This window comes from Balaenoptera ricei, chromosome 16, assembly GCF_028023285.1.
Source record: "Balaenoptera ricei isolate mBalRic1 chromosome 16, mBalRic1.hap2, whole genome shotgun sequence".
Classification (NCBI taxonomy): Eukaryota; Metazoa; Chordata; class Mammalia; order Artiodactyla; family Balaenopteridae; genus Balaenoptera; species Balaenoptera ricei.
Genome location: NC_082654.1, coordinates 8200615 through 8224725, shown reverse-complemented (window position 1 = coordinate 8224725; position 24111 = coordinate 8200615). Strand labels below are relative to the sequence as shown.

Genomic DNA, 24111 nt, shown 5'->3' with positions numbered 1-24111 from the left:
CGCCTGGGGCCTGTCCCCCCCCGTGCTGGGAAACAGCTGAGGAGCCAGTGCCGGGTCTCCCCTGGCAGGCACATGCCGAACCTCTCTGGTCCCCATTACGGATTTGGTTGGAACTCTCTACCCAGCCTCTCCACTAGTTTCACAAACTCCCCATTCATTCATTCATTCATTCATTCATTCTGCAAATAATCTAGTGCATCCTGCACGCCAGGTACCCTGCTAAGCAATGGAGAGACGTTGCTATGTAACAGATGTGGCCCCTGGCCACGTGGCGCTTGTAATCTAGTGGAGACAGAGCTAAAATGGTGAAGAAACAATTATCTATAATCGCCAGTTGTGACACATGCTGTGGGGAAACGAATAGTGTGGAGAGAGAGAGAACAGAAGGTCAGATTAAAGCAAGACCTGAAGGATGAGGAGTCCTGCGAAAACCAGGAGAAGCACATGCCGGGGAGGGGAGTGTGGAAGGCTCTGGAACCAGGCTTCTCCTAGCCAAGCGCACAACACACCCACCTGGAGGGCTGTTAAACAGACTGCACTGATGGGCCCACCCCCAAAGTTCCTGATTCTGGGGTCTGAGGCTCGACCTGAGAGTTTGCATTTCTGACAAGTTCCCAGGGGGGCTGATTTTCTTGGTCCAGGGAGCACACCTTGCAAAGCCCTGCTCTGAGGCGAGAGGACCTAGCAGGAGACAGCGTGGCCGGAGAGCAGCAGTGGACAGGGAGGTGGGGGAGGGGGCCTGGGGAAGGGGGACAGGGGGGTGGGGCGGGCTCGTGCGCTCAGGGGCCACAGGAAGGCAGGGAAGGTCTCAAGCTGGGTAGCGCCACGCTCCACGTACGTTTGAAAAAGATGGGCCTCCCTGCACTGTGGTTGAGCTGGGATTCACAGCTGGAGGGAAATTCGCTTCTCTCATCCCAGAAATGAAGATTCACCCTGAAGAGGAGGGTTTCCGACCGCTCTTGCCTGCCTGGCCCTTCCCACTGTGCAGGAGCTCTCCAGAGACCGAAGGGTCACGGCGATCCGCATTACATCACGGCCCCGCCATCCTGTCACTGATCCTGCCCTGGGGTCTCATTCTGACCAGAGATGACTCGTCATCCTCAGCAAAACATGGAATTGAATTAAAAAGCACATGCCTCCTGCCGGTTCAAACCCTCCTTTTTAGGAGCCAGCTAGGGAAGGTGGAAATGCCATGAGTCTCATCAAAGGCCATGGGACCTGGGATTAAACCCTGAGCCTGCCCATCACAAGTTACGTGACTCTGGGTGGGAGAGTTAACCTCTGTGAGCCTCTGTGTCCTCATCTGTAAAATGGGCTTGGATTTCAGGGAAACGGAGAGGATTGAACAAGATGATGCCCTGCAAGGTGCCCCTCGTCCTCTCTCTAGCAGGAAGGACAGAAGTTCATCACTGGGGACAACTCTAGACCCTGATCAGCCTGGAGACAGCACCAAAGGAGTCCACATGACAGACCTTGCTAAAACTAGCCCTTATTGACCACTGGCTCCCACATACATCTGCCTTCCCACAATTTGCCACCCTAGAAAGTCAAAGTCCTTTTCCTTTGTCTTGTCGCTTCTCTACAAATTTATGGTTCTCTTGTTAAGACGCTATATAAGCCCGAGTTCTAACCACCCATCCGAGTTACTCATCACCGGGGCTCCCGTGCATATATGTGCATGTGTGCATACGCACGTGTTAATAAACTTCTGTTTACTTTTCTCTGGTTTATCTTCCGTCAGTCTAATTTACAGGGCCCCGGTCAACGAACCTGAGATGGGTAGAGGGAAAGGATTATCTTCTCGCCCCCTACACGCGAATGAACTACCACTCTCTAACCCTTACCACAGCCTAGTAAAGCAGCGCTATTACCCCATTTTATGATGAAGCAACTGAGTCTCAGAGAAGCTAAGACAACTGCCCAGCGTCAGCTGCCCGAGTGGGAACTGAACCCACGCCACCCTCTGGCTCCAAAGGCCACTCCTTCTACCCGACACCCCCAGCCAGATTCTGTGTTGATCCTTTGTGTGTATCCTCCCTGCCAAACTATAAATTCCAGCGGGACAGCCTGGACTCCCACCTACTGCCTCCGTGCACGCTGCCGGATAAGATGGCCTAGATAACGAGGGGGTGAGCCCTCTTGACTTTGAACCCCACCGCACCTGGGGGGTCCCAAGCCTCCACCTCAAGCAGATCTCACCACATGGCACGCTCAGCAGAGCAAGGCTGTGAACCACCCTCCGGGGCAGGTGACACATTAGCTTCGCTGAAGAAGGCTTACCCACTGCGGCAAACCTGCTGAAAAGGCACTTAGGACAACCCCGGGTGCTGTGCAGCGGAAAAACCATCCCTTAGCGAAACGGTGCTGAATTCACCATTAACAGCTGCTTTTGCATTAAAAAAAAAACAAACAAACAAAAAACGGGCAAGAAACGTACAGCTATATTCCTGAAGGCGAACAAGAACAAAGAAAAAAGGGATCAATGGAAAATATGTTTCCATTAAGACCTTGTCGGAGAAGCACTGAAAGTCACTGGTGGGTAATTTTTTAAACCAACAAAACAATCCAGCATCGGAGAGAACGCTCTTAAGACAATCAGAGAGTTGGTCTGCCAATCCTAATTGCAGGGTGTGCTTTCGGAGCCTCACTAAATAGTAATCTTCCTAAATGCGCCCTCATTCTTTCGCAGAGGGAGGAGAGAGCATTGAAACTGGGAGATCGGCGCGGGAGAAAGCAGGGAGCCAGCTGAAAGGGTCCATCAGCTTTTACAGTTTTTACATCCATGAATATTTGTTTTGCATTAGCCACCGCTCAAAGGCACGGGGAGAGGCATTTGCACATTAAAATGCTTCTCTGTTTATATGCTAAAATCCCGATGCACAATGCCCTCGCATAATAACCGCCAAGCAGCCCCTCCGCGTACGCACAGGCATGGCGTTGTTAAGAGTGTTGTTGTAGACACAGGCGCGCAGTGAATAACCCAGCACGCAAGTTTCAAACAGCTGCAGCGCTTCTGTCACTTTTTCATGGAAGTCATCTGCAGATTTATTCGAACTTGCAAAGTAGAGATAGTCTGAGTACAACCTGTGAATAAAACAAATGGGTATCTTTTACCATCGGGAATGTGAAATCTCGCCATTTGAGTGATAATGGAAATCTACAAGCGATTATATGACCTCATTTGGTTCATTAAAACACAACCATTCCTCTCACCGCCCCCCCCCTCCCCCGCCCCGGCAGAGAGCCACTTCCTACCACCCTGGACACCCTTACTCTTCCCAGAGCCACCCGCTCTCCTGGCCCCAGACAAGGCTACACTGGCCCCAGACAAGCCATCCATAGTTTCTGTGGTTTCTTTTTTTGGTTCTTTCTAGGCGCCTCAGGCCATGGCTGTTTTCACAGTAACAGTGAACTTCGAAACACCAGATTACAAAGATCGTACAACAGCAGAGAGAGGCCGTGAAAATTTTACGTCCCCTCCGGTTCCTCTCTCCTCTGCCGGCGGCAGTAATAACGGCACAGCTGTCGCTCTCCCCGTATCATAATTCCGCGTGAAATTCCCAGCCCTTACCACAGACTCTGAACGTTAAAACAAAAATTACGAAACGTATCTTTCTAGGTTGATAGGGACCTATTTTTTAACACAGTGTAAGAATACCCCCATGTACGCAGGCAGAGGCCTGTAGGCCTACACGTGTGTCCACACACACGGATCTGTTCACACAAACCCCGCCGCACGTATGTAACAGTGTTTTCACGCAGGAGCAGACAGTGTCTCTCTTCGACCAAACTGTTCTCAGGTTCCTCTGAACCTTCTTCCCAACTTGGCCTTGAGTTTTAGACTTCCTTGTGGGTCTCTGTATCGCCCAATTTCAACAAGAATACTGCTAGGTCGGTTTAGCCAAAACCCCCCCCTTACCCCTGCTGTTTCTTCATAGTAACTTCCCATCCACTGACCCACATCCTCCTTGGCTATAAATTCCCACTCTTCCCATCCTCCTTGGCTATAAATTCCCACTCTTCCTTGTATTTGGAGTTGACCACAATCTCGTTCCCCTACTGCAAGACCCGACCACAGTGGTCCCTACACCTATTGCTACAGCCCTGAATAAAGTCTGCCTTACCATTCTTTAACACGAGTCAAAGTAATTTTCTTTCTTTCTTTCTTTTCCACAAATCTTCTGAAAATATATTTTACTGGACTTTCAACATTACAGATAGATACTTTCTTTCACCATGGGATAATTCTTTTCTTATATCAAATAAACAAAAAGTAAAACAAAACAAGTTACAACACTGTAATGAGCACAGCTTTGTTTTAAAGTTTTTGGCCCCAATTTCCCCTGTGGTCTCAACTTTTGATCCCCAGGCCCGCTCTCTCTCCCGTACTCTAAGTCATAGGGGGGAGGTGGTGTCTAGCACTAAATTCGTCTGTAAAACAGGAATACTAATTGTACTTTCCTCGTGACGTATAAACAAGATAATCCATATAAATCCCAGGGGTGACCCTCGTTATCAGTTTCTTATATATATCCTTCCAGAAATTTTCAGTGCACACTCAAATATATATCTGCATATTTTGTATTTTTTAAAAACATAGATGTATCAGGTCATATTGGATGGGATCAGTTAATATATCTATTATTACGGCACTCCCCTAATTATTTAATTTGCGGGAATTTTGAACATCCGTAAAAGTAGATAAGACAGTACATACACAGCAGCCCAATATAAACCTTCTTCCATTGTCACCCAGTAATTTTTTCTCTTTTTTTTTGGGGGGGGGGGGCACGCCACATGACCTGCCGGATGTCAGTTCCCTGACCAGGGATTGACCCCGGGCCACGGCTGTGAAAGCACCGAATCCTAACCACTAGACCACCGGGGAACTCCCCAGTCATTTTTTACATTAACAGAACTTCTGAGTTCTGTTGTGAGTTTTCTATGCCTTTTTTTTTTTTAACATCTTTATTGGAGTATAATTGCTTTACAATGGTGTGTTAGTTTCTGCTTTATAACAAAGTGAATCAGTTATACATATACATATGTTCCCATATCTCTTCCCTCTTGCATCTCCCTCCCTCCCACCCTCCCTATCCCACCCCTCTAGGTGGTCACAAACCACCGAGCTGATCTCCCTGTGCTATGTGGCTGCTTCCCACTAGCTATCTATTTTACGTTTGGTAGTGTATATATGTCCATGCCACTCTTCTCTGTTTCTGCAGGCAGAGAGGGTAAGTCTTTATCTTTTTTTGCTTTTCAAAAATCACCCCTTTGTTTCTGTCTTATGCCTTTTTCAATGTATACCCCCTAGGGCCCCCCACTGCTCGGCCTGACACCCTATACTCACACTCAACCCCCAGCTGCCCAGAAACCAGGCTGATTCAGACTGGCTCCCTGCTCTGTGGTGTCACGTTTCTCTCTTTCTCAGCTCCGTACTTTCTATTCCCCCAACTTCTCCAACCCAGCTTCCCTCTTTCCAGTGAAGGAAATTCAGCAAATCGTATTAGGTACCCACAGGTCTGGGGATTGTAGATGTGCACCGCTGATTGCACCCAGGGCTTCCGTCCGTGGCACTCAGCCAACCTCACCCCTGCAGAGACGGCAGCGCCTTTGGAGCACAGGTTAGCCGCAAACACTCCTTCTCCAGCACCCCTCACCTCTCGCTACAGCTGTAGGCGTTTCCAAAGATTTCCTAACAAGAGCAGCGCTTCTCAGGGACCAGATTGTCTTCCCCTCTGGCGTTTGGCACAGTGCCTTCTACACGGCCCTTTAGAAATCATACACTGCCAGTGTCCACAGAAGACACCTCTGAGAGGTCTTGAGATGTTTGGGATCTGCCCACAGATGCCTAGAATCCGAACACACACTGGAAAGTGTTCGTACATCTCAGCCTGGTCAGCCAAACCTCCAAAAGGACTTGCTTCAAGACTAGTCATTAGAGATGCTCAGGTGAGTAGATCCTCCCCCAGATCCATGTTCACCCAAATACAGGACCCAGATGACACTACATTTGTCCCCCCATTACAAGTGTCTCCCCACATTGGCTGTGCTGTTTTCCCCCTTCAAAAACAGGACCTCCATCAAGACTGAAACACGGCACCTGTCACTGCAGGGTCGGTCACAGTATAATCTAAAAGCTGATGGATAAACGTCAAAACCAGATTTGCATGGACCTCAAAGTGCAGTTGAGCTGTATGCAACTGGGCACCTTGTGGCAATGGGTCTGATGGAGGTTTCTTCTGGCTCACACATTTCCTATGAGTGCTGTCGATATTACGACTTTGCCCAAGAAAGACGCCTCTCAAACTGTCATCAAAATCTGTACCTAATAGGAAGTCCAAGTCCAGAGTTCTTACCAAGGACTCCCACACAGCTATCCAAACTCGTTGGTAGAATTGTAATTCTATCACGTAAACTGCCACTTAAAAACCCAACCCTCGGCTCAAGCTTTCCATGCTGAGTTTATTTTGTGGTAATAACATTTCTTGTAGGCGTGTGGCTCATAAATAAAACAAGAGCCTCTAAACCTGGCTGAATTTTAAACACATAGTAACTTCATGAAGAATAGTAACTTCATGAAGAATCTTTCCATACAATTCTTTAGAGATCAAGAAGTAATTCCAGGGGACAAACTGGGACGTGTTCAATGGTCCAACCAGGCCAGCACAGGCCCACCGGGGTGAAAATACTGATTGTCATCTGTCTGGGATACAGTGAAATGAACTTAGGACCCCACCTTTTGTGAATCAGGTTCATGGCCAGGCCTACCTCCTCGGGAGGGTGAGGGGAGATTTCCCCTGCCCCTCAGTCCCCCAGGGACCCTGGATCTGCCCAAAGGGTGGGTGGTGGGCTTCCTAGAGCCCACACACATGCTGAGATGCATGTCTGTAACAAGTCCTTCATGCCCTATTTGAGCAGGGACCTCTCCCCTCCCCCTCTCCCATTTGGATTCTATAGATTTCCCAAAAGATATGCCCAAGTCCTAACCTCCAGTACCAGCAAATAGGATCTTACTTGGAAATAGGGTCTTTGCAGACCTAATTATGTTGAAGACCTCCAGATGAGATCATCCTGGATTTACGGTGGGCCCTAAATCCAAGCACTGGTGTCCCTATAAGAAGAGGCTTAGATAGGGACACATGGGGCGAAGGCATGTGAAGACAGAGGCAGAGACTGAAGTGTTACCTACAAGCCAAGGGATGCCAGAATTGCGGAAGCCACAGGAAGCTGGGGACCCATGGAATAGATTCTCCCTCAGAGCTTCCAGGAGGGACTAACCTTGCCAGTACCTTGATTTTGACCTCTGCCCTCCAGAACCGTGAGAGAATAAGTTCCTTTTGTTTTAAGGCACTAAATTTGTGATAATTTGTTACAAGATCTCCTAGGAAACTAGTCCAGATTCTAAACCCAGATTCCTGAGGAGTCATTTTTGCCAGCCCTCTCTCCCACCCTGAGACCCTAGAAGAGTGACCTGTGTGTACAGGAGGACGATGGCCATGTGGCCAGCTCTTCCACAGAGAAATATGAAGGAGGAAAAGCAGAACAGGACCCTTACTTTCCCGGAGGGCACTATTGGGTCCTCCTGAAGAATCAGGCTGGTGCTTCGTAAGAATGTCTTCAATAAACAATACTATGATTTCCCCACAACTAGAGAAAAAGAGTCAGATAATGACCTTGGATTAGTGCAAGCCACTTGGATGGGTTAAAACCATTCAGAAAACGTTGAGAAGGACAGCAAATATATCATGAATAAGTATCCAAACGGACCTCGAAACGCTAGAGTAGGCGTGAAACGGAGGGGCACCCTAAGGTCCTTGCCCCCCGTGCCCTCCGCCTGCCTTTGGTCTGCGGAAAAACTGTAGCCAAAGAATAAGTTTAATCAGAGAAGTGAGAAGATGCAGAAACAAAGGAAAACAGTCCAACAGACTAAATAATACCAGTTTAGTCATAAAGCAAAGTCAAGGACCTTTAGTTCCTCCTCGAGGGCTATAGATCATATTCTGAGCCGTATCCTGCGAGCTGTCTTATAGATACTGAAACCCTCACCAGGTGGAGGAAGTGAACTACATGATGACAAGACTGTAGCCACGACAGAAGCTGCCACAATTCTGAGAACTGGCCTCGGGAAAATGGGAACAAACCGACCCTGGAACTGAAGATTAACTGTACTTAAAACAATCAAGATGACGCTGGTCAGACCACCGATGACCAATTTCAAGATGACAGTCAGAGCTGGCTGTGCTGTTTCTGCATGCAGCCCCCTCCCTCTGTCTATACAAGCTCTTGCCCCCTGATTGTCGGGGGAGAGGGAGTCGGCCTTTGGACAGGCGTCCGCCCTCCCCCACCCCGCTGGTTGCCGGCATCCAAAATAAAGCAAACTTTCCCTTCCACCAACCTGGCCTCTTTATTGGCCTTTGAGCGGCGAGCAGCCGGACCCCCACTTTCGGTTACAGGCACACTCATGTGACAAGTGGAAATGTAAAGAAATAAGCCTAAATGTCCACATTTGAGTCTTTAAAACCAACTGTACAACGATGAAGTAGGGGAAAGAGGACAACCTGGAAAATACACAAGGGGTTTGGTTGACATAAGTATATAATGAATCCTCACAAAACTGCAGGGGCACTGATGCAACTTCGGGATACGTTAATAAAGGTACGGCATTGAGAATGTGCGGGGGTGTTGCTCTCCTCCACCCTGGCAGGTCCCAGCCCCAAAGGACACTTGCCTTCAGCGCTGGCTGACAAACAGTAAGGGGCAAGGGGCCGTTCCATCTGGAGAAGCAGGACTCCGCAAGAAGGGTGCCAGCTTCAACAGCTAAAAGCGTATTCAGAGCTGGGAGAAGACATGTCCCAGACTCCTGAAGGACTGACCCTAGGTAGAAGGGTCAGAAAGAAAGGCTGGTTTGATCCCATCCAGCATGACGGGAGCGGCCCCGGCGGCAAAAGTCAAGGCTGGAGGGGGTGAGAGCTCCCTGGCTGGGTGAGGGCCAGCTGACCCTGATCCCCGCCCCCAGCCCTGAGTTTTGGTGCTGCCAACCCCCGTCCTGCGGAACCACCTCATTTTCTGACTCTCAAACCCTCCCAAACAGATGGGTGTGATATGTGGCCAGAACTGTTTCCAACAGCAATTCCAAATATAAGTCCAAAGACATTCCAGGCTCTGTGCTGCGGTTATTCTGAAGGCCGCCGGGGTGGCCCTGGGACGGTAGGCCTGCTCGCGGGGCTGAGGCGCCTTTTCTGTGCAGGGCAGAGGTCCCGGGACCCCAGCACTGCTGGGAAGGGGAGTGGGTGTGGCAGGGCCTCCCTCCACCTGCTGCCTCTGGAAGGAATCGCGTCTCATCCCAAGGGAACAGAGGAGTGGCCATCAGTGAGCTCGCAGGTCTCAACATGTAAAATCTTGGTGGTTACCCCAAGGTCACAGCTGAATTCACCCAACAGCGACAGGGCACTGCTCTGAGCCCAGGTGAGCAGAGACCGGTGTACGGCTCATCCGGAAAACAGGGGCAACCGCTGCTCCGTGGGCCCCTCCTCCAGCCAGGCTCACTCGAGTGCTGTACAGGTTCAGCTCCCAGAATCCTCTTGGTGTCCACCCGCCGCGTGCCTGCTCGTGGCTACCTAGGGCTGCCCTCCTCCGGCCCTGTGCTCGGCACTGCATGTGTATTCTCCTTCCCTGTTCATAACCAGTCTTTGAGATGTGCACTGTCGTTACCAGTCTTACAGAGCTTCCTAAGGTCATGCGGCCCAGGAAGCCTCAGGGCTGGCCCCAAACCAACCCAGGCCTGCCTGACCCCAAAGCCCACTGACCCAACAGGACCTGGCCCAGCCTCATAGTTTAGGGATGTAGCCAAATCAGCAGCTGACTTGAGTGGGGCACTAGCCAGCTGATGCTCTGGGGGTTTTGTTTGTTTTTAAGATTTTATTGTTTTAGGTGCAGAGTGATTTGGAAGCAAGAGTCAGTTCTGTTACGGAACTACTCAATAAGTTACAGGAGACTGAAAAGCAGTTACACGTGTAATGGAGCAGCAAACGTTCAGGATGAACAGGAGAAGCTGCACTTGCGCGACCGGGAAAAGCAAATGCGTTCACGGAGCACCGCACTGGGCATCTAGAAATCACAGCAACAACGAACAGAGGTTCAGGTACCTGTCACAATTTCCGTCCTCGTTTCCTGATCTTTCATCACTTGGCTAAGCTACTATTCATTGGTCACTGCAAATAGCTCATTCGATTTTACCCGTTTGGCTCTGAGAGGACAAGGTACATGTTGATCGGCCTTCCCTCAAGGTGGGGCCCCTGCAGGTTCCAGCTCGTGCGTTACTTGTTCAGTGAGACCACCCCCTGCGGCGGGTTTCTCCTGCTTTTGTGATATTTTTGTTCATACCACGTTTAAATTGAGAGATAATCCACACACTTTAAAATTCACCCTTTTAAAGTGAACGATGTAGTAGTTTTTAGTAAATGCACAAACTTGTGCAAACACCAGCATCACCTAATTCCAGAACATTTTCATCACCCCAAAGGGACTGATGACTTTCACCTGTCAGTCCCCAGAGGGCCTGGGTCAAAAGTCGCTCGGATCCCCCAGCCCATGAGGCCCACAGAAGCTCGAGCCTCAGGGTCAGGTCCGCCCAGCCAAGTGCGGGCCGTCGGAGGCCTGGAGCTTTGCCATCTCTCCTGGCTTCCGCTCACCCCTCGGCCGCCTCAGGGAGCTGTGCTTGGAGGAAAGACCCGGGGCAGATGCTGAAGCTGTGGACGGCTGGGGGCGGCTACGGCTGCTGGATGGGCTCACCCCAGGCCACGATCGCCCCGGCCTCCCCGTGCTCCCGGAGCACCTGCCAGCCAGCCACATACGTGTGAAAGGTCACATTTCATCACCAGCAGCCCCGCAGCGTGGGCTCACTCACATCTTCTAATCCACCCCCCCGTGAGAGCACAGGATTCCGCGGCTGTGGAGGGTCACATACACGTGGTTACCAAAGTGACAGCCGGAGCAGCCCGACATTACTCTCCATTTGCTGGCGTCCATATCCAAATCGCTGATTGATCACTTCCCGACCTCCGATACGGTGTCATCAATAATGATTACATTTATTTATCCTACAGGAAAAAGTACCCTTTAATGTAGCTGGGAAGGAGGCCCTTTCGTCCACTGAATCACACACCGTGAACATATCTCATCACGAGGAACAGTGAAGCAGGACTGGCCAGAGCAGCTTATTTGGAGGAAATGTCTAGAGTCACCCAGGCTGTGCCTGGGGATGACACTGATGAAGCTCATTTTCTGCCAGAGAAGAACATACAGGTTTGGGCCTAAAAAGGTCCAAAGGGATGCAAAGCTTCCGGTTCATGGGGGCTGCCTGGGCCAGGTCTTCTGCTCCCCTTGAGCGCGAGAGGGGTTCTGGGCCCCCCCCCCCCATTTCTCCCTGAACATCCAGTCACGGGGCCTTGGTGAACATCCACAGATGGAGGCAATGCCAACATCCTCTCTACCTACGAGCCCGGTATGGCTCACAAAGCACTTTCACTTGATGCGCCCGTGATCCCGATACCAGGTGTCTCTACAGGTGAGGAAAGGCAGGCGCACAGAGGATGGGTGGGGTACCCCTGGGTAAGGCAGCAGCGAAGCCAGACCTAGATCCCCAGGTGGCGGACCTCATTGCAGAGCGATGGCCACCACTCCCCATGCTGGCCGGGCCGTGACATCGGCCGCCTTCACTCATCAGCCCCGCACTCTGGGTAGCAGAGGTCCCTGAACTCCACCTGGCGGCCCAGAGTCAGCGCTCCGTGCCCGCATCACCTTCCAATCTCTGCAGACTGAGGACAGCGGGCTCTTCCTCCCAGTGCTCCCCAGCACACAGAACCTCCCTCTGCAAACCATCCATGTGGGAATACTCAGGTCTGCCAATGACTTTGTAAACACTTCCCCAAAAAACAAACAGCATTCCACAAACAGGAGTTTTCAGCACGATGGTTTTTCTCCCACCAGCAACAAGGTGTGGTCCCTCCCCAGGCGGTCACTCCTGAACGGCTTTCAGAGAACAGGGTGAGTGGCCCCGGCCCGGGCCCGGCCAGCTCCCCCTCCCTGCCCCGGGCGGCTCACAGCGCAGCTCTATCAAAGTGACCTCACACCACTTTTAGGGCCCATACAAAGGTGTGTCAGTGACACCCAGACAGGCAGCTTCTGAGAAGCAAAGTGCCTGAATTCACCAGGAAATTAACAAGCAGCTTAGGACGCTCCGCAACAGTCTTCCTCAAGACCGCTGCCTTAGGATCCCTAATCCTCCAAGGTCTTAAAGCGGGAAAAGGGAAGAGAGCAGGACCTGGGTGGGGTGGGGTGGGACCGGAAATTGATCTGTGGCTGTTGTCACGACCTTTATACTCCAACGCCCCTACACCCCGCAACTCCATCTCTTGCCCACAGGGGAGCTCTCCTAATCTCCCTTTGAGATAGTTTACATTAAAAATCAATCTGTCGGTGCTAAGGAACAGTCTGCTTTTTAATCCTCGTGCAAATCTGTTATAGAGAAAACATCTCACGGCCTTGGAGTGCCAGAGCTCCTCTTCTGCCTGAGAACTTGTCTCTGGCACTAAATCGGTGCTTCCAGAGATCTGGAGAAGTCGGGCTGTTTGGAGAAGGTTTTCGGCACCTGCTGAGTCACAATAGAGATTCTCGTCCGGAGTCAGAGGTCCACAGCAATTCAGAAGCTTCAATCCGGCTCAGCTCCCGCCTACGAGACCTGGTTATTGCCCTGGGTCAGCATCCTGATGTCACTGATATGGAGATAAGTGAATGAGCGGAGTCCAGGCTTAGGTACCTACACAGCCTGGCATCCTTACTGCTCACAGAACTTTGCAAAAGTGGGGAGACATCCTGCTCATGGCTCGCAGTTCAGTCCCTTCACTGAAAAGCCCTGTCCCACCCGAGGTTAAACCTCCCCAGGTCAGACACAGCCAACGGCTGGTGGGTGGGAGATGCCTCACAGAAGGGCCATCTCAGCTGCACAGCTCCCCATGCGGTTGGCTGAGACCTCTGTTGTGACCCCTCCCTCTGCCAGTCCTGCCCTGTCGCCCCTCACAGGGGTCGTCCCGAAAGCACTCATAAACCTCCTGCACACAAAATGCTGTCTCAGAGTCTGCATCCCACTAACTGACCTACGAAGGAGGTGGAAAGCTCGGATCCTCGGTTAGACTGACATGGGATTGAATCCCAGTCTGGCCACTTATTAACCAGGTGACGGTGGATAGGTGACTTAACCCCACTGAGCCCACACACCTCACCTGCGACGCATCATGACAGCCCTCTCACCTGCTTGCAAAGTTCAAAGGAGGCGATGCCCGAAAAGGGCTTAGCACAGAGCCAGGGTGGAGTAAGTGATCAATTAATGCTAGGTTCCCACCCCTCCACTGGATGAAGACTCCAGGAGGGCAGACAGGAAGGCCTTTGCTCTCCAATCTATGCAGTGCATCTAGCATACCAAGGGTGCTCAATAAATGTCTCATGAGTACATTAAGTGCTCAATTTGGTTATTGTTATTATTTGCCACTAATGTGGCCTAACAATAATAGCTAATAATTATATAATATTTACCATTTGCCCAGCACTGTTTAAACATGCTACACATATTAAGTCATTTAATTCTCACAACTCTAGAGGTAGGACTATTTTCCCCCATTTCACCGATGAGGAAATGAGGCACAGAGAGGTTGAGTAACTTGCCCAAGGTCACACAGCCAGTGAGTGGCAGAGCTGGGGTTCAAATACAGACCATCTGGTCCCTGAGGCTGTCTCTCTACCACAATGATCCTGAGTCCTTGTTCACCACCCACACATCCCACCAGCCACTCTGGAGATGGAGTGAAATTCATGAAAGGTTCAAGGTTCTAGTCCAAAGGTTCATCCCCACTCATTAGTCTCTGTTTGAATGACCAACGGTACATAAATGGATGCATTTCATTTAGAGCCTCATTCCTTCCATTCCTAGTTTATCACCATAAGTAGAATAATTCTTTAACCAGCCCAGTGAGTTGTTAGAAGAAATCAGTTTATAAAAGCAGAGGAAGAAAAAAACTCCTTAGGTTCCAAGGCTCAAAACATTTGGGTCAAAATCAAGTTCTACTCTTAATGGACCTGAGTTCTCCTCCCTTCTGACTTACCTTCATTAACCGTGAAAACCAAAGGCTCCTGAGGTGGTCATTTCCGTGCGTTGTGGTAAGACTACACCCAGAATTAAGACCAAGATACAGAGACGGTGAAGTCCATGACCGATGGCGCAGGACCACTCGCCAAACGCCTTTTGAATGAACTACATTGGAGATAACCACCTCTGCATTAAAAGTCAACCTCTATCAACCCTCTCACAAATGAAGAGACAGGAGGCCAGTGTGAGCACTGTTGAAAAGAAGTCTTTTCCACTTAAGCACTGAACTAAATGAAGGAAAATCCTGCTTGTAATTGGTGGCTTCTTTTTAATTAACTGGGCCAATTTAGCCTAGTTAATTAAAATTAATTAACTTGAATTTTAAAGTGTCGTTATCTCTAACATAGAGAAACTTGCAACAGGAATTCTTGGCTGGCCCTTTTGGCCCTAAGAACCATCCCATCCGCTTTCCACTATTCTCTCTTCCCCTCCAGAAAAATAAATGGACTTGCTGTTTACAACCTCCTCTGGAAACTTTAAAGTGATTGATTTGATTTTGCTTACAATTCCAACATTTTCAAACCCTCTGCCTTTGATCAATTATAGAAATAAAGGCTAAATGTCAATCTAAAACTAGAAATAAAGGTTTCTCCACACTCCTCTCCGAGCCTGTCTGTAGAAGGAAAGAACAATTTGGTCCAATCCCACTGGCAGCAAGCAACTCAGGGAATCTCCCACTGCAGAAGTGCAAGGTCACGGAATGACTGAAGTGGCTAACGGCACAGGACCCAGTTAGACTAATAGGAACTTGGGTCCCAAGTATTTGTTTCTTTAAGAGTGACCTAACCACCCAGAATTTATCATCCTTTCTGGTTGGGATGGGAAATAAGCCAGTCACTTCAGACAGGCCATGAGTCACGGGGTTCAAAAAAGAAGAAATTCCTATTGTTACATACTTTTATAAATGTTTAAAAAGCAATAGAACAGCTGCTACTGTCGGTAACCCACACAGAAAATACACACATGCACACAAACTCCCCTATGTGGGTGCGGGCCCTGCCACTACACATGGTGCTACACTGGCACTTGCTCTTCTTCCGGCTGTAAGGGTGTGCTTTCCTGGAGGAACAGAGAGCAGCATGGGCAAAGGAGGTGTGCGAGGTAACTTCCTTTTTAAAAAAAAAATTTTTATTTATTTATTTATTTATTTGGCTGCGCCAGGTCTCAGTTGCGGCATGTGGGATCTTAATAGTTGCGGCACGTGGGATCTAATTCCCTGACCAGGGATCGAACCCGGGCCCCCTGCATTGGGATCGTGGAGTCTTAGCCACTGGACCACCAGGGAAGTCCCGGGAGGTAACTTCTAAGATGGTCCCCAAGAGCCTCACTTCTTGGTATTCACTCCCTGTAATCTCCTCCCCTTGACTATGGCCTGGACTTCGTGACTTGCTTCTCATCAAGAGAACGTGGCAAAGGTGATGGGCTGTCACTCTCGTGCTCAGATTACCAAAGATGAAGGCTTCCAACTTGGTAGCAGCTCTCTCCTTTGCTGGATCTGATGGAGCAAGCAACCTCTGATGTTGGTGAGGCCCAGTGGCAAGGTACTGAGGGCAGCCTCTAGTCGACAGCCAGTAAAGAACGGTGGCCCTCCTTCCAACAGCTCTTGAGGAACTGAATTCTGCTAACAACCACACGAGCTTGAAAGCAGATCCTTACCCAGTCAAGCCTTCGGATGAGGTCCTGCCCTGGTGACACATTGACTGCAACCTTGGGAGAGACCCTGAAGTAGAGGATCCAGGAAAGCTGTGCCAGGTTCTGACCCACAGAAGATAGTGTGAGACAGTAAGCGTGTTGTTTTAAGCAGCCAAGTTTCTGGGTGCTGCAAGTTTCTGCAGCAATAGATGACAAATACAGTAGGCAACCCCACGACTGGGTCAGCTTCCTGATGAGGCTGTCACCATGGCAACCTGCCCTTCTCCTTGGTACCATCACATGCATCATGAGAGTCAATGTCTCGCTTTCCTGACAAAGTGCAGCTCCTGGAGGACAGGCACCTACCCATGTCTGCTCAGCACCAAGCACGGTGCCCAGCATGTGACTGGGAATCGATGAACATTTTAACTGATGAACTCTTTCTGTTAAGTGAGCACCAGGAAGGTAAGAACCTTCAGTTCCTGGTATAAATAGAGTATTTGTTCCTTAAAAAAAAAAAAAAGGAAACAAGAGGATGCGATCTTGGGCCCGAGAGCCTTCTAAAAGGGGGACTTCGGGCTGGGGTCTGAGAGGAGAGTCAGGCAGGTCCAGCCCCCCACTCAGTGTCTGAACCCAGGCAGCATGACGACCCTACCTATTAAAAGCTCGCCTTTATGGTGCGTGTGTCCTCAGAGGTGGAATCAGGACTGCGGGGAGAAAGGGACACACTCAGGGAAGCTGGCCCCGCTCTCCAAGAGAACACGCGGTCCTTCCCTTTGTGCTCTCTGTTCTACCTACTCAGAACACTCCTTCCCCTTGACCACCTTGCTACTCTGTTCACTTGGCAAACTCTTACTCAGCCCTCAAAACCCCGCCTGGCCTCAGCTCCTCCAGAACGGCCTTTCTGGACCCCCGACTAGGAGCTCCTTCCCTCTTTGGTGCCACACTTCGCCCTCCCTCCCCACCCAGGCTGAACCGCAGACAGTAACGACCACGGCCACACCTGTGAGCGCCCCATCCCCAAGGCTCCCACCTCTGTGCCCAGGGAGTGACAGAGGCTGAAGTTTCACCCTCTTGGCCCTCTGGAGTCAAGGCAGTGTGACCTCCCACAGAAGGAGGAACCGGGAGATGTGACAGGAAGACACTGGGCGAGCAGCGAGCACCCCCGAGAGAGAATGTTCTGGCCTTGTGAACTGCAGCAGGGGCGGCCCGGGGGCGGGGGGGGGGGCATGGCAGAGCAGCTGTGAAAACACCTCAGTGGGCAGCGTGGGGTCACTTAGTCACCAGGCCTTTCAAGGCTGACGGTTATGTAATCGTGTCCACACAAGAGCATGGCTGGTTTGTGTCAAGTGTTCTCAAGCCGAGGGGGACCAGCCCACGCCCTGAGCAGAAGGGCCAAATTCCTGCCTCCCGAGGTATGGGAACTAGCAGGTAGGACGTGGCGAGCTGCTCCGAGGTCAGGGCTGCCTCATCAGCAGAGCGGATGGATTCCCCGAGGCTGGAGGAGATGCAGAGGGCAGAGAGGAACCGCGTGCAGCATCGAGACAGGCCCCACGGTGCGACACGGGAGGGCTGCAGGGATGGAGACGGAGCAAGGGCCATCCAGCTCTCTGGCCAGATGACTGTGGTGCCCGGGGGCCATTCGGAGACGCCACGAGGGGGACAAGGAGGTAAATCCACAATTCGAAATGAAAGAAGCAAGATGTAAGACTGCATATTCACACAGCTGCACACCACACACGCGCGCGCGCATACACACACACACACTACACTTATCTACAAAGATAAGTACTTTGGAAGAAACTAAGCAAAATAAAAATAATGACTATCTGGGTGGGAGATTACAGGTGTTTTTAAAATTGTCATCATCAGCAAGGCTACAAGGCCAGGAATGTATGCCATCCAAGGAAGGAACTGAGGGGTATTAGTGTCCTAGGGCTGCTGTAACACTACCACAAACTTGTGGCTTATTACAGCAGGAATTTATTCTCTCACAGTTCTGAAAGCCAGAAGTCTGAAATCCAGGTGTCAGCAGGGCCGGTTCGCTCTGGAGCTTCTGAGGAGAACCCGTTCTGGGCCTGTGTCCCACTGCTGGGGCTGTCGGCCTCCCCGCGCAGCCTCGGCTTCTGGCAGAATCACTCCAACCTCTGCCTGCGTCCTCACACGTGTCCCCCCTGTGTCTGCAGGTCTCGGTGTCCAAATGTTCTCTTCTCATAAGGACACCAGCTCTTGGATTAGGGCCCACCCTCATCCAGTGTGACCTCATCTTAACCTGAGTCCGTCAGCAAAGACCCTATTTCCAAACAAGGTCACGTTCACATACGTCTTTGTGGGCGAGGGTGTAATTAATTAATTAAACACGTAACAAGAGGCATTTAGCTCAAAGGAAAATAAGACACAGGGCCGTGGCCACCGTCTTCAATATCTGGCAGGCTCTCCCATTTAGAAGGATTAGACATGGTCTGCGTAGGGAAGAAATGGGTCTGAAGTGTCGATGCTCCCAAAAGACAGACTTGGGCTCAAAACAGGAAGGATGCTCTCTCAGAGCTGTCTGAGCGGGACTGGCCATCCTGGGTGGGGAACTCCTGGACCACACTGGAGCCTCTTATCTCTGACTGGTTGGGGCAGGGGCGGGGGCGGGGAGGAGGGGCAGACTAAATGATTTTAAAGTCCTGGCAGCCCTAAGACTCTGCCATCCACACAGGCATCGTCAGTGACCTCAGCATCACCCAGTGCCGGCCTGGCCACCCTCAGACAGCCCTCAGTTCAACACCGTGCTGGCCTGGCCTCATTCACACCGGGCAGCCCCTGTTCTCTACAACAAAGCAGCTCTGTCTGTCGTTTTCTGCCTTTTGGTGTTTCAAGGAAAGGTGGAGCTTGCACATTCAGAGCCAACAGGATAAAGGCATCAATCAGGTCGGGAGACAAGGAATTCTAGGAGTTAAACCCTGTGGAGAACCTCGATATCCCCGATTCTAAGGGCATTTTTCATGGCCGGACATCACCCAAGGGGCATGTCCCGAGGTCAGACCGGCCGAGGCTGAAGGCCCAGAGACCAGGGTCAAAATGGCTAAGAAAAAAATCCTCGGTTTGTTTAGATGCAGTGACGATTGCCCCAAGAATAATGTTTACATAAGAAATAGCAGTGACATTGCAAGTTAAGCTTGTTTATTTTTAAAAAAAAAAAAAAAAAAAGAAGAAGTAAGCTTGAGATTCTGGAGTGCACTTAAGATGGTGAGATGTACTCTTCTGGGTTTGCAACATTTTTATTCACTGAGGTTTTGCAGTTGAAAACTTGAGCAAAGTGAAAATGCAATGATTTCTAAAGGAATTTTGTGTTACTTCCTGCCTTATAAGCACATCTCTTTTTTTCTTTGTGATGAGTATTAGAAACAGCAAGAGTTTTTAGTTTTCGTCGTCATTGTAACAAGGAGAACTTAATGACTTTTTGTGATCACTGTAAAATTACTGTAATGTTTGGTAGCAAACAATCCATGTAGGCTTGCTAAGGTTACAGTTAGTAATCCACTGTATCTTTAGTTTGAATGTTTGTGTTTTTTAAGTGATAACCGTACTAGAGGGGAAACTATCAACCAAAATCAGTTTGGGAAATAAGCAAAACTGGGGATGGGGAGGCGCTTTATTACTAGATTATGGTCTGTGAAAATTCAGGGAAAGATCTGAATCCTTTGTGATAAAGTAAGACCATTTTTTATCATGTTCCTCTTCCCATTGAATTTCACTTTGACAATTTTAAATCCCCAATACTTATGACACTTGGGATCTTTCTGGGTTCTCTTTTTAATGTTTAAAAATATGTTGACATGATAGTTCAGTTCTTAACCCGTGATTTGGGCATGATACAGTAACTGTCATTGGAATTAAAAAAAAAAAAAAAAAAAGAAGCAGCAGCAGCAGCAAAATCTTGTTTGTGATGAGAAGGAAGACTGTTCTGCAGAACTGCCTTTTCTTTTCCCAAAACGAAAAATCTACACTGCTCACCTCTCCACGGGGTCCCTGAGCATGACGATCAGCTTTGCGTCTGGCTGAAAGGCGTGGATGAAGTCCTGGGTCAGAAAGGGGGGCTCACCATCCGTGCTGTTGTCGTAGAAGAACGTCCAGGCATTGTTATCCCACATGGTGGAGGCGCTGGCCTCCCCTGGAAACAGAAAACGAGTGAGCAGTGCTGAGTTACGGGCTCCCACAGAGCAGCCTGAATCAGGGGACAGACCTGGCTGTGATGCCTTCTTAAATAGGTGTGAGCGGGTGAGCTGATCTGCCACGCTGGCAGACGGGACTCCGGGAAAAGGAGGCTGATGGCCACCCCCTGCCGCCGTGTCACCCCCTCCCCTCCAGGACCTCCTTCTGGAGATCAAGGTGATCCACCCTCTTCCTCCCAGCTCCTCTCTCCACGATGTGCCAAGAAACCTCTACTAGCATCTGGCCTCCCAATTTCACGATGTTTAACTTTGCTAACGGTGCGTAGCTCTGTGGCCTTCTAAGGGCCCGCTGAGATTGTCCTAGATGGTTCCCTTCAGAAAGTGTCAGGGATGAAGGAGAAGTTCGGGGATCCGAACTTCTGGATTAATAATTTTGCTCCTTGAAATTGCTGTGGTGGCCTTTTTCGCTGATCATTTACCTTTCTCCCTCTCAATGACGGTTATTGCTTCCGGCATTGTTTTTATCCTCATTTCTCATTAGGAAACTGCATGCAATCTGCATCAATCTTCCCTTGAAATCACAAGGGTCAGTCCCAGTGCACACGCTAAGACCAAACGAGAGGAAGGCTTTGCGGGAAGGCTCATGGGACCTCGGTCCTGCGTGCCCACCCACCCCGTCACCCTGCACGCAGGGGGCATTCACTCAGTGCTGACTGCGTGAACAGGAAGCTGGTTCTAGCCCCTGTTGGATCACAGTCTGTGTGAATGAAGCATGATAACGTTAAACACACATTCTAGGATGGGGGGAGGCCAAGACACAGACATTTCAACATTTCTATCTCAGATAACTGATCCAATTCCCTGACTTTTTTTTTTCAGGACAGTCTTCAGAGATTTAGAAAGAAAAACAAATCAATCAATTAATTATACATTCGATTTCCCAACATGGTACATGGGACTATATGATACATCTCCAAGTCACTTATTCAGTGAAAATCGGAGCCAAAAGACTAAGTCTCTTTGATCAGTGGTGAGCACCTCACAGTAATGCAGTGTTAGCAGGGCCCTATTTATTCTGTTGGATGTGCAATCGTGTCCAGGTGAGCATTACTATTCTGATCTTTCTTTCTATTTTTTTTAAGAGATAATACCATAGAATACAGAAAAAAACAAGTCAATCAGAAGTCCTTTGAAAATTCTACTCACAATGAATAAGGGAATATTAGGACAAGGGAAGTATCTAAAACTAAGTTGGCACAAATTTTGTCAGTCCCATAAATGAACTGGTTCTATGCTTGTCCATCCACCCGTCCATCTATCCATCCTTCCTTCATTCATCCTTCATCCATCCAGGCAGAAAGCTCTGATTTGGTGTCTAATATGTGCCCGGCACTATGCTTGGCATTGGGGATAGATGTCGGAAACAAGACAGACAATCCCCTTCCCTCTCAAACCTTACAATCTAGGGGAAGATCAATAATTCAATAAACAATCAGAGCCCCATGTGAGCACTCTGACAGGGCAGAGCCGGGTGGCCATGAGAGCAGAGACAGGGGCCTTTCTCTGCGCTGGGGAAAGGTTCTCTGGCCTTTCCCCAGCCCAGAGAACCCAGCCACTTGAGTCCTTCATGACTCCAGCAATTAGCCCAGACCATTAAGAAAAGGCCCTCTCTTGACCCATCGGCCAAGATGAAAAAAGACCAGTATGCTTCTACCAAGGATCTAACGAAAGAAGCTGAAGCAGAGTTAGATCACATTTCAGGGCTGGGAGGAGCCCAGAACTGATCTGGTCCAACAAGTCCATTTTACAGATGAGCAGACTGAGTTCACGAACACAAAGACCAACTTGTCACATGGCACAGAGCTGCCTGGTGGCACGATCAGAGCTGGATGCCAGCTTTCCATCTACCGTAAAACTCAATAAACTCTGCGTCAGGCAAACGTCAGAGCAGTAGATATATTCCTTAGTTTTCATTTCTAAATCCAGAAGTAAATAAAATTAGGAAACCAAACTAAAGCCTTCTTTTTTCATTCATTATCTTAGGCTCTATTTCCTGACCCTAGGATGCATATTTTTAGCTCTTTCCTAAGAACATGAGATTTTCCCAGAGGCATATGGTATGGGAGTCACAGTCAAATATTAATTAAGATTTGTAATTTGGGGTGTTAGAATTCAAGGCTGCAAGAAAATAGCTAGTAGCCAGTTCACACTGGGTGAGAGAGTGTGATCTAATCCGGCTCCTAGGACTTGATTTCTTTGAGTTAAAAATAAATAAATAAATTGGGGCTTAGGCATGTAAGCCTGTCCCCCTGGATATGGGAGTTAAGTAAAGATCCATCTTTCAAATGGTTGATTACAATTCCTTTTAGTCATTAATATAGTCACCGAATTTGGAGAATCAAAATATAACAGATTTAGGAGAATAAAAAAATAGCTCACTGCCTCAGGTAATCAATTTAAGCAAAATATGTGATTCGATTTCTCCCTTTCAGAGGTGTAAGTGGATAAATGTCTTCTCCTAAGCTGAATCCAATAGAGAGAGTGAATAGATATGTTTTCTATAAAACACTCTTGTAAATTTTTAAAAAATGACTATTAATCAAACCACCTCATTTTGAATGTCTAAAGGCATTAGCCTGACAAGGCCTAAGCTTTCTCAACAGCAATTAGTCACCCACGATGCAATAGGGTGGCATCTATTTCAGGAGAGGCCACCTCCGTCTTTGCAGGGTCCCAGCGGCCAGGGAGTACAAAAGCCACAAGAATTAAACTGATGACTCACTGGTTCATTTTACATTCATGATCCCCCAACCAAACTTACTCAGGTGGGTGTATCATGAAAAGAAATCAAGCATGCAAGCTTAATTCAAGTAAAAGCAAAGAAATGGCAACTTTTTCAAAAAGCCAGTTCAGGTATGCTTGAGTCTCCACAGAACCAGACAGTCTACTAAACATTCCTGCTTTATTGAAGTTGCACGAGCACTATGAACATCTTACACGGGGGTGAGAGCGATGGCTAGCGGGGAAGCGCACGCTCAGCAGCTGCCGGCAGGCATCACGCAAATGCTCGCAGGTGCAGTGAAGCCCGGCCTGGCCCCGGGCAGAAGCAGGGGGGCCCTCGCGGGAGTTACACGGAAGCCATACCGATAATGATTCTATTCATCTTGCTCTGTTCCTTCGCAGAGCTGGCCTGCAGTCCTTGATGAATCTGGTGTGCAGCCAGGTCAAAGAGGTCCAGATAATCTTCCACGGGATAGCGGTCCCGCAGACCATCTCTCAGGCGGACGATTCCTACAAGAACCAGGAAGCAGGAGTCAGGACAAAGCTGCCACGGCTGGGCTGATGGCTGCCGGGGAGTGACCACGGCGGGGTGGAAAGGTCCAAGGGCCCAGCTGCAGCAGCCAAGGCTCAGCCCAAGGAGCTGCAAGAGAGGGAGGGGCGTCTGTGAATGGGCCGTGATCTTTTAACCCACGTGCACTTCGAGGGGTGGAATGCACCACCATTAAGCTGCAAGGTAGCCACTGAAAGGCTGGCATGCCTGTTCAAGAACTATAATCGAGTCTCGTTGGAGGGACAGAGAGTTTGGGGCTGGTTAACATGTGCACCAGGTGAGGCCCCCCAGGGGCGGGGCAGCAATGGTGTCAGGATCCACACACTGGATCAAAAGAAAAGGCAGCCCATCGGAGGGCCAGCATCCTTGGAAGCTCAGATGAGTCTTCTTCACCAGGTCCGACCAGCACCTTCCTGAGGTTCTATTCCATCAAGCAGTCTGTCCATCTGTCCAAACAATAAGGGGAATCGATGGTCCCCGGACGGACACCTGGGTTATTCTGGCATCAGCCACATGCAGCCTAAATTTTGCCCTTGCCTCAGAAGTGGGTACATTTCACTTGAAAATGTACTGACAACACACTGCCCTAAACCACAGCCACCAACGTTAATGGAAAGTGGAGAGAGAGCATCTGGGGCAAAACAGCAAGAGGTTCAAGGTGACACTGGAGCTCAGAATCCAGAGGCCCACATGCCCCTGTGCCTCTCTCTCCTCTGCCAGTGGGAACCTGGTTTTCACGGGGGAAAATGGTGAGCTGTGTAGGGGAGGCCGCTCTTCAGACGAGT

The 24111-nt window shown here is 49.6% G+C and overlaps 1 protein-coding gene across 7 annotated transcripts in view; it reads right to left on the bottom strand.

Annotated features, from left to right (window-relative positions):
• CHST15 (carbohydrate sulfotransferase 15) overlaps window positions 1-24111 on the bottom strand; it is a 99485-nt gene that overhangs the window by 21853 nt on the left and 53521 nt on the right. For all 7 annotated transcript variants that reach the window (XR_009497967.1, XR_009497966.1, XR_009497969.1 and 4 more), the window contains exons 4-6: window positions 23140-23286; window positions 19838-19994; window positions 2928-3084 (exon numbers count right to left, since the gene is read on the bottom strand). Coding sequence is in view for 3 of the 7 variants with exons in the window: in XM_059899957.1 (XP_059755940.1) it covers window positions 2928-3084; window positions 19838-19994; window positions 23140-23286 (461 nt within the window). In the remaining 4 variants the exon portion in view is untranslated. The remainder of the gene's footprint in view (window positions 1-2927; window positions 3085-19837; window positions 19995-23139; window positions 23287-24111) is intronic.